Source organism: Oryx dammah, unplaced genomic scaffold, assembly GCF_014754425.2.
Source record: "Oryx dammah isolate SB20612 unplaced genomic scaffold, SCBI_Odam_1.1 HiC_scaffold_26, whole genome shotgun sequence".
NCBI classification, from domain to species: Eukaryota; Metazoa; Chordata; class Mammalia; order Artiodactyla; family Bovidae; genus Oryx; species Oryx dammah.
Genome location: NW_024070210.1, coordinates 88,225,895 through 88,237,034, shown reverse-complemented (window position 1 = coordinate 88,237,034; position 11,140 = coordinate 88,225,895). Strand labels below are relative to the sequence as shown.

Below are 11,140 nucleotides of genomic sequence, written 5' to 3'. Positions count from 1 at the left end.
ACATTCTAAAATTGGTCATCTCATTCCTGACGCTGCCGCACTGCCTGGTCTCCATACGCTGTGGCCTAGGAGCGAGAGCGGGTAGTGGCCACGAAGGGAGCTCCCCGTGCCAGCACCCTAGGCCGCAGCCTGGTTTCTGCCCCCAGTCTCAGCCAACCTCAGGCCTGGCTCCACCTCACCAACAGCCTGGGAGCCGATAATCTTCCCCAGTACAACTGAGGAGTGATGGACAGTGAAATGTTCTGTAAAGAGAAGGTGCTGGACCACCATTTAATGATTAAAATAAACTAATGATTGAATATCCTTTTCCTGATCAGTTTGCTAAGTTTCTGGCATTTATCTTTGCTGAGAAAGGAAGTTCTGACTTCACACTCTGAAGAAAAGGGTTAAGACATAAAGTGAAAGTTGGGTCTTGATGGATGAGCACCTGGTGGGGAGAAGGAGGAGATTGCAAGGAGATAGAAGACTTGTACAACTTCTAAAAGATCAATTTGTTACGCTTGAAATTAAGATTATTGTCATACATTACAAATTGATAATTTATTAAAATTGTACTCATTTAGAGGTTAAGTACCATCTTAAAATGTCAAGATAATGGTTAGATGGTCCTTTCATTTGATGGGTAAAATGACCTGTGTAGCTAGTTACATTCAGCCTGGAAAGTCAGACCTGTCCTACATGAGTATCTAAATTGGGACAGAGTGGCTGAATAGATGATTTCTCCTTCATCCCTGTCGAGGTTGCATTTCCTTGATGGCCCTGGTGACAGGTTTGGGCCATATTTATAAAAATGTAAAACTCTTTCTAATTTAATGGGTAAGATTCTGTATAGTAACAAAGGATATATTCCAAATGTTTTAAAATTAGTATATTTTTAAACAGTTACTATACATTTTGAACATTTTATTCTCATATAGATCTGAAAATGTTTCTATCAAATTAGAGGCATGGCCTTTTATGATACTGAAGTATCATAAAAATTCTATATCCCAATTACTTAAAGATTGAGTGCCAAAAGAGGCAAGAATTGGAATTTAATATTTAAGACATAGCTTGGTAGATGGATTTGAAAAACAAGTTGGCCTTATGGCTCACAGAATATCCTTAGTTCGGGCCCCCCTTTTGTGGGAAAGTCCCGCTGCAGATGCAGCTTGCAGTGTATTTTTGGCCTGGTTACCGTGAAAAGTATGAGATGAGGATGAGATGAGAGAGGATGAGATGGTTGGATGGCATCACCGACTCTATGGACATGACTTTGAGCAAGCTCCGGGAGTTGGTGATGGACAGGGAAGCCTGGCATGTGCAGTCTATGGGGTCACAAAGAGTCAGACACGACTGAGCGACTGACCTGAACTGACCATGAAAGGTACAAAGAGAGGGCCCGTGATCAGGGTTGCCCATCCCTGCAGAGTCACTAGGGCCAAGCAGGACACCTGGCCTAAGGCTGTCCTCAGGGCCTTCTGGGATGAGCTGGTCAGTATGGAGAATTTTATTTACAGAAAATTCCATCAGTTGCTCCAGTGGTTTTATCACAGTACTGTGTCTGAAAAGAAAATCTTTAAATGCAAAAGGAAAGAGCCATCCAAATGAACAGAACTGTGGAAAGGCTACAATAACTTCATCTGAAGAGTCTGTTACCATCACACACAGGCACATGGACTTTTTGAGTCAGACAGAAATTGCCATTAATTTGTGCAATACTAACTTTGTAAATAATAATTAAGCTGGCAAATGTACTTACTCTTCAGAGAAAGAAGGTAGTATGAAGGGGTAAGAAGATACCAAGCACTGAGGATATTAAGGTAAACTGACCTGCAGGCACCAGAGAATTCAATTCTGAAATAAAACTTAGACATATCTTAACAGGAAGGGCAGAGCATGCCAAGACTGGCACAAAGGCAGACCAAGGACCCTCTCAATGCGGCAGCCTTGCCCTTCCTGCTCAGTGACAAAGTGCCTAGCGGCAGCTGTCAAGTCCCAGTGAGAGAAATAAAGCTGGGTTACTGCGCATTCTCACATAACTGGTTATCTTCTTACCATGTACTTACAAAATAACTTATATATGTAGTACTGGCTAGTTGCACTAAAGTATCATTAATCACCAGCATAAAATAAAAAAGCTTATCACTTAAAATTCTGAACCAGCATTTTCAGGGGCCATTTCTCCACGTACAAAAATGGAAAGATTTTATTAGAAAACCTTATAATAAATAAACTAGTGGCTTTAGGATTTTAAAGCAAAAAAAAAATCTTCCCCCCCATCAGAAAAAGAAAGATAAAAATCAGAATACTGCATAACTCCCTTTCAAGAGGAAAAAACTGAATATTCAAATATGATACACAAATGTGTGACATTCAAAACACAATGGAAGGAAGTAGTAAGTAGTAAACAAGTTATACCAGGACACGGCATGATTTATTTTCAGCTAGTAAACATATAAACAAAACCAAGAGAAAATAAAAGATAATGTTGTAAAAGGGAATTTCTTTCCAACGTGATTGACCATAATTCTCTACAATGTATGGTCAACAGAGAGAAAACTGAAGAAATGTTTGTATGGAGTTGTTTTAAAGGATAATTACATATTTTCTTTTGATCAGGATTTACCACTTTCTATTTATGTTTTAGATTTTTAGAGAGTAAATTTGTACAAATAATATTCCCTGGGGATTAAAAATAGGGGAAATAGAACCCAACCAAAAGTAGAAACAAAACTTGGTGTCAGCGGTTGGGGGAGGAGAAAAAAATTACATTCACTTTTCCAGATGAGTCTGAATCATAAAGAATGGGCTTTACCTTTTTTTGGTTAGATATTTGAAATCAATAAACTGCTATTCATATATATATTGCTTGTGTTAAAGACACGGTAATCAATAGTGAAAGCTGTTCTTATACAAAACAAAACAGTAACAAACAGACTAGAACCTTAGAATTCTGTTTGGACGGATGCTTGTCACCAATGCCAAAAGCCTCACCTATCAAATGTTTCTCTCACTGGATAATTTTCAAATGATTATGATTCTGAGACTGTAAGACTGAATTAGACTGTGAAGTGTGGACCTAAATACTAAAGAAGGATAAGACAAGAGTGATATTTACAAAGAAGCAGATACATGTGCATAGCACCAGATTTTTCAAGTAAGCAAGTTCAGCCCCAAACTAACTGAAGTAACTTTTACATTTTTAAGTTTTCCCCATTATTTCCCAGAGTAGAAAGCTGTGAAATGTTTCAACTTGGTGTTATTCACCAGTGGGGTTTACGCAAAAGTGTTTTTTCTACAGCTGAATGGTTCTGAGTCTCAGGATTTTAAGATATCTCCAAGTCCAAATGTCCTGAACCCTACCGGCTTTGACATATCTAATTTAGGACCATTCATTTTTTCCTTCTTTGACATTGGCTAGAGAATTCCTTCATTATGACAATGTACAAACACACACTACATGAACATATTAAAATCTGTAATTCTAACAGCTAAAGGATACCTTTTTTTAAATCAGAAATTATTGAAAGAAAGTGATCTTAGAAATGATGGGACTACAAGAATTTTTTAAGATTCTATTTAATACCCATGGTACCTAAACATTCAATTTACTGACTTATTTCTGGATATTTTGGATTTAGATTTCATAAACCAGATTCAGAAGGCTTATTAAAAAAGCCAAGTTCCTCAATATGGGAAATTCTATCTGGCTGTCCTTTTAGTGAGTTACTATTTTTCTACCTTTGAAAAAATATTTTGAATATTTATATATAATATATATAAACAATACTCCAGTAGGTCATATTCCAGATAAATATAATTTGCACAATACCCAATATTTTAGATATTAAAATAAAGGTAAAATTTGGGATAAATTGACATATTTCCCAACATAAATGTTCATGTAGAATATTAAAATTTAAATTGATATTTGGCTGTGTAAGCTATTTCCCCTGTGTATCTAGTAGCAGTAGAGAAAATTCTGGAATCATGGCATACTGAACCTGATTTTGCAGAAGCAGACTTGGAACCTCTCTGGCTTTCCTCCCACAAGGCTCAGTGAGTCAGTCTGGGCAATGTACACCCCGCCATGACTCACCCACTGCAGTCAGGCTCAGGAGTTCTAACATGCGATCCTGGGACAACACTGATGCTAGCACTGACGTTTTAGAATCATTCTTCCAAGTAATAAAAAATATATAGATATACATATAGAGATCTGCAGCTGCACTAATTACTTCACATAGCAGCAGACAAGGAAAATAAGCACTTAACTGCCTTGCTTCGTAAGTTTAAGTTCATTTTGTTTGCTATATTAAGTTTAAAAATTAAAAAAATATCAACTTACTATAAACAATTTAAAATACGTATAATACAACTTCATGGTCAAAACATTTGAGCAGTCTATGAAAACAGGAGATACTCTGATCTTACATTTGTTTATGTCCCATACATGATTTTTCAATCTGCCTCTTCCAAGAGAATCCATAAAACAGCTGTCTTATGGGGACTAATTTTGTTTAGGGATTTTTTTTTTTTAATCACAAAAATACTTGTTACCGGAGAAGAAGAAAAAAAGAAATGAGACACGTAGTGGCTCTCTCCCACTTATCACTATTTTCTTCTTAACACTCTGTACATAAACTATCTGAACCTCCTGAAACATCTTACAAATGTGTTTTCAAAAATCGAAGAAAAAAGTTCAGAGTCTAAAAGTGTTGTTTTATACACTGACTATACAATACATATTGAAAGTATACACACACATATCTTATAGATAAGGTTCTCCAAAGGTTTTTCGACATTCCATCACCCCTGTACTTGGTGGCCTGTCACAGTTGTGGGTGCTCTTGACTTGACTAGGTGTGAGACGATCATATGCCATCTTATATTCTTTATCAAATGCATCTGTAAAAAGTCATCAGGAAAGGCATAAAGAAATTTATATTTGATATTATCAGCAATCAAGTTTTGGTAATACTACAGAACTACAAAATTAGGAGCCAAGAAGGAATGTCTAGGTCATTTCTGCCAACTAAGGGACTACAGAATTTCAGAGCTGGAACGGAGAACTTAAAGAGTCCCCAGCGTTTTCTTTTTTTAAGTTGACAGGTTTGGAGTTAGGTTGCACAGACCAGTGAAATGTAAAGTACTAAGACATCAACTGTTTACAATTCTTTTTTCCCCATCTTAAAAAAATTTGGTGAAATAAATATAAAGTTTAGCATCTTAACCATTTTTAGGTGCCCAGTTCTGCGGTATTACATACATTCATAACGTGCAATCTTTGTCATCCATCTCCATACCTCTCTTCATCTTGTGAAACTGAAATCTATGCCCTTTAAACCAGCAGTCCCCAACTTTTTTGGCACCAGGGACCGGCTTTGTGGAAGACAATTTTTCCACGAACTGGAGTGAGGAATGGTTTTGGGATGACCCAAGTGTATAACATGTATTGTGCACTTTATTACATCAGCCTCACCTCAGATCACCAGACATTCGATCTTGGAGGTTGGGGACCCCTGCATTAAACAATAATACCCTTTTCCTCGCCCCCTAGCTCCTGTCAACTACCACTCTACTGCCTCTATGATTTTGACTTCTTTAAGTACTCAAGTACTTCTTAAGTGGGATCATACAGTATTTGTATTTTTATGACTGGCATATTCCACTTAATGTCTTCAAGTTTCACTTATGTTGTAGCATGTCAGAATTTCCTTCCTTAAGGCTGAATAATAATTCACTATGTATATATCCCATTCTGCTTATCCACTCATCCTTCAATGGATACTTGGGTTGTTGCTTCCACATTTCAGCTATTTTGAATAATACTGCTATAAACATGTGAGTACTAATATATCTTTGAGACCCTGCCTTCAATTCTTCAGGGTATATACCCAGAAATGAAACTGTTGGATAATGTGGAAATTCTGTATTTGATTTTTTAAGGAAAATGCCATACTGTTTTTGACAGCAGCTATACCATTTTATATCACAACTAACAATGCACAAGTGTTCCGATTTTTCCATATTCTTACAAACACTTGTTTTTCTGGGGTTTTTGATAATAGCTATTCTATCTAATGGTATGAGATGGTATCCCATTGTAGTTTTGATTTGCATTTCCTTATTAGTGATGTTAAGCATCTTTTCATGTATTTAATTTGCCATCCATATATCTTCTTTGGATAAATGTCTATTCAGGCTCTTTGCCCATTTTGCAATGGCTTGTTGTTTTGTGGTTGAGTTTCAGGAATTCTTTACATACTCTTGGTATTAATCTCTTCTCAGATATATGATTTGTAAATATTCTCCCCCTATTCTATGGGATGTCTTTTTACACCGTTGACACCACTTTTGATGCACAGAAATCTTTAGTTTTCACAATGCCCTATTTGTCTGTCTGACCTTTTGTTGCCTGTGTGTTGGGTGTCATATCCAAGAAATCTAACAGATCTATGTCATGAAGCTTTGGTCGTATGCTTTCTTCTGATTGTTTTAGGACTCACATTTAGGTATTCAATCCTTTTTGAGTTAATTTTTGTATAAGGGTCCAAACTGATTCTTTTGCAAGTGGATATCCCATTTTTCCAGAACAATTTATTGAAAAGTCATTTTCCCACAGAAGAGTCTTGGCATTCTTGTAAAAAAATCATTTTTACCATAAATGTGAGGGTTTATTTCTGAGCTTTCTATCCTATCCCATCTGCCTATGTATCTCTCTTTATCCTGGTACCACTGTTTTGATTACTGTAGCTTTGCTGTAAGTTTTGGAATCAGTTAGTGTGAATCCTCCAGATTTGCTCTTTTTCAAGACTGTTTTGGCTATTTGGGATGCCTTGAGAATCCATAAATTTTAGGATGGGTTTTTCTATTTCTGTAAAAAATACTCCTGGTGACTATTAAATCTGTAGATTGCTTTAGTAGTACTATTAAGAATATTGGTCTTCTAATTTATGAACATGGGGTGGGTTTCCATTCATATATGTGATTTTTGAGAAATGTTTGTAATTTTCACTGTACAAGTCTCTCACAACTTCCTAAGCATTTTATTCTTTTGATGCTACTGTAAATGCACTGCTTTCTTAATTTTATTTTTGTATTATTCGTTGCTATAGAAATTAAGCTAATTTTTGTATCTTGATCTTATAGCCTATAAACTTGCTGAATTTATTATTTATTAACTCTAATACTTTGGGGGTTTTGTTCTGTTTCAATTTGGTTTGGAATCTCTAGGGTTTTCCATATACAAGATCATGTCACCCATAAACATAGTTTAACTTGTTTCCAATCTGGATGCCTTTTATTTCTTTTTCTTGCCTGACTGTTCCAGCTAGAGTGCTGAAGTGTGGAAGCAGGCATCCTTTTCTTGTTCCAGATCTTAAAGGGAAGACTGTTTTTTATCATTGAATAGGGTGTTAACTCTGGGTTTTTCATAAATGCCCTTTATCAGGTTGAAGATATTCCCTTCTGTTTCTAGCTTTTCTAGTTTGTTGAATTCTGTCAAATGTTTTTTCTGTGTCTACTGAGATACCACGTGGTTTTGTCTTTATTCTATTAACATGGTATCACATTAATGCAGCTTTTATTCTGAACCAACACTGCATCCTTGGGCTATATCCCTCTTTGTCATGGCATACGATCTTTTCTATACATTGCTGGATTTGCTTTACTAGTATTATGTTGAGAATTTCTGTATCTATATTAATAAGGGATATTGCTCTTCAGTTTTTTTTTCTTGTGACATCTCTGTCTGGGCTTGGTTCAGTTCAGTTCAGTCGCTCAGTTGTGTCTGACTCTTTGCGACCCCATGGACTGCAGCATGCCAGGCTTCCCTGTCCATCACCAACTCCCAGAGCTTGGTCAAACTCGTGTCCATCAAGTCGGTGATGCCATCCAACCATCTCATCCTCTGTCGTCCCCTTCTCCTGCCTGCAATCTTTCTCAGCATCAGGGTCTTTTCCAGTGAGTCAGTTCTTTGCATCAGGTGGGCAAAGTATTGGAGCTTCAGCATCAGCATCAGTCCTTCCAATGAATATTCAGGACTGATTTCCTTTAGGATTGACTGGTTGGATTTCCTTGCAGTCCAAGGGACTCTCAAGAGTCTTTTCCAACACCCCAGTTCAAAAGCATCATTCTTTGGTGCTGAGCTTTCTTTACAGTCCAACTCTTAATATCCATAGATGACTAGTGGAAAAACCGTAGCTTTAACTAGATGGACCTGTGTTGGCTAAGTAATGTCTCTGCTTTTTAATATGCCGTCTTATGTTGGTCACAGCTTTTCTTCCAAGGAGCAAGCGTCTTTTAATTCCATGGCTGCTGTCACTGTCTGCTATGATTTTGGCCTAATGCATAGAATGAGTTAGGAAGCACTTCTTTTTCTTCTACTTCTTTGGTCAGAGTTTATGAAGGATTAGTGTCTTAGTTTGGGCTGCTATAACAGAATACCATAGCCTGGGTGGCTTAAATGATGAACAATTATTCAAGGTGCCAGCAGATGCGGTGTCTGGTGAGAGCACTCTTCCTGGTTTGCAGATAGGTGTCTTCTCCTAATATCCTCATGTTGCTGAGAGAGAGAGGGATAGTTCTCTTCTTTTCTCTCTCTTTTTTTGGCTGGCTTGCAGGATCTTAGTTCCCTGACCAAGGGTTGAATCCAGGCTGCAGCAGTGAAAGTGCTGAGTCCTAACCACTGGACTGCCAGGAAATTCCCTCTTATTTTTCTTATAAGGATACTATCCCATCCTGGAGGCTCCAACCTCCTGATGTAATTACTTTCCCCAAACCATCACATTAGGGCTTCAATATATGTGAATTTTGGGGAGGGGGACACAAACATGCAGTCTATAACAAACTGTTAATTCTTCTTTAAACATTTGGTAGAAATCACCATCTGGTCCTGAGGGAGATTTTTGTATACTAACCCAATCTATTTACTTGTAACAGGTCTATTAAGATTTTCTAATCTTCAGTCAGTTTTATAGTTTATGTCTTTCTAGGAATTTGCTTGTCTCTTTTAGGTTATCTAATTTGTTGGTATATAATTATTTATTATAATTCTTTTTATTTATGTAAGCTCAGTAAGAATTATCCCCCCTTTTATTCCTGATTTCAGTAATTTGAGTCTTCTTTTTCTTAGTCTAGCTTAAAGATTTTTCAATTTCGTTGATCTTTTATTTTTAAAATAAAAATAAAAATTTTTTGGCTGCATTGGGAGGTACAGCATGTGGGATCTTAGTTCCCCAACCAGTGATTCAACCTGTGCCCACTGGCTTGGTAGCGTGGGGTCTTAACCACTGGATTGTCTGGGAAGTCTCTATTGGTCTTTTTAAAGAACAAACTTTTGATTTCATTTTTTCTATTTTAAAAAACTTTCCCCCTTTTTTCTCTAATTTATTTATTTCCACAAATATTTATTTCCTTCTCTCTGCTTGCTTTGGGTTTAGTTTGCTCTTCTTTTTCTAGTTTCTTAACATAGAAACTGCTTTTAATGAATCTCAAAGTTTTGGTATATTGTATTTTATTTTAATTTATCTTGAAAGTATTGTCTCATGACTTTTTGGACCAATTTGTTATTTAGGAGTATGTTGTTTAATTTCCATATACTTGTGAATTTCCTATTTTCCTTCTATTATTGATTTCTCTTTTCCTTGTAGTGTGGTTAGAGAATACACCTTGTATGATTTCCAAGTTTTTAAAGATGTATTGGGAGACTTACTTTCTGGCTTAACGTCTGGTTTCTCTTGGACAATATTCCACGTGCAGTGGAGAGGAGTGTGTGTTTTGTTGTTGGATGGAGTGATCTGTAGCTACTTCTTAGGTCTAGTTGGTTTACAAAGCTGTTTGAGTCTTCTGTTTCCTTCTGATCTACTGCCTAGTTGTTCTACCCATTACTGAAATATCCAACTATTTTGGCTGAATGTCTGTTTCTCCCTCCAATTCTGCTGGTTTTTACTTCAGGTATTTGAAGGCTCTGTTGTTAGCAGCATATATATTATAATTCTTATAAATAATTAATAATTCTTGGTGGATTGTTTTATCATTATAAAACGTCCTTCTTTGACTCTAAATTCTACTTTGTCTGATATTAATATAGTCACTCTAGCTTCCTTGTATTACTTGCATGGAGTATCTTTTTGGATCCTTTTAAAAACTTTCTATTTGTGTCTCTGACTAAAGACGCCAAGCACAATAACTGAGAGATGATCAACCAAAAATGTTTGAGGCCTCCTAAAATACATACTCAGCTGCCTTACATCTTTCTGAAACAAGCTTGATGCCATTAGTGATATGACACAATAGTTAAAAGCACAGGATTGGAAATTAAAACTGCTTGGTTCAAATATGGCTCTGTTATTGTTGTGAACCCCAAGTTCAAGTTACTTAACCTCCCGGATCCTCAGCTACCTCAGTAATAATATGGAAATGATAATAGTACCTACCCCATAAGACTTTTGAGAATTATATGAGCTATTGCGTGGAAGGTACTTGCTATAATGTAAGGCACATAATAAGCCCTCAAAAAATGTTAGCTTTCATTATTTATCATTGTTACTACCAACATGACCAAAATATCAAAGTATCTTTTACATTATATTAAAAGAGAAACCATTCTAATATATTAAATATAATCTTATATTAAACTAATTAATACTACCAGTGTAAAAACATTTTGAAAACTATACTATGGTATATAAGTATTACATGTTTTATATTATGCTGAATTACCTATATCAATGTTTTCTCTTCCCAGTGCCACCAGTGAGAGAAATAGTATTTCTCTATATAAACTCCTAGGGGAGAAAAGGAATGGAGAAGATAGAGATTACTATTCATACATCTGTGTATATATATATATATATATATAATTTTTTATGTTAATATAAGCATGAGATATTCTAACAAGTCACCAAACAATATGAATCTGCTTAGAGGAACAATATATTCACTTAAGAGAATGACTTACCTCTGTCTTTTAAAATGAGGACATTTATTCAGTGTGTCTAAAATCTGACTCATTGGTCCATAGACATCATTCATTTTAATGCTTTTTACCATATTTTTCAACAGTTCCTGGTTAAATGAATTATCACCTTTTTGCAATAAATGGACCATTGGATACTTTTGGGCTGTAAAAGAACAAAAGAGCAGATGAACAAAA

At 36.0% G+C, this 11,140-nt stretch overlaps 1 protein-coding gene across 9 annotated transcripts in view; it reads right to left on the bottom strand.

The window, feature by feature from the left end:
- Positions 1 to 2,397: 2,397 nt before the first annotated feature.
- DENND4A (DENN domain containing 4A) overlaps positions 2,398 to 11,140 on the bottom strand; it is a 112,245-nt gene continuing 103,502 nt past the window's right edge. For 8 of the 9 annotated variants that reach the window (XM_040225831.1, XM_040225836.1, XM_040225829.1 and 5 more), the window contains 3 exons: positions 10,946 to 11,108; positions 10,708 to 10,772; positions 3,385 to 4,890 (listed from right to left, as the gene is read on the bottom strand). In XM_040225831.1, coding sequence (XP_040081765.1) covers positions 4,754 to 4,890; positions 10,708 to 10,772; positions 10,946 to 11,108 — 365 coding nt within the window. In that variant the 3' untranslated portion in view covers positions 3,385 to 4,753. Of the gene's footprint in view, positions 4,891 to 10,707; positions 10,773 to 10,945; positions 11,109 to 11,140 lie in introns of all 9 variants that reach the window. The other variant, XM_040225828.1, reaches the window with a different exon arrangement.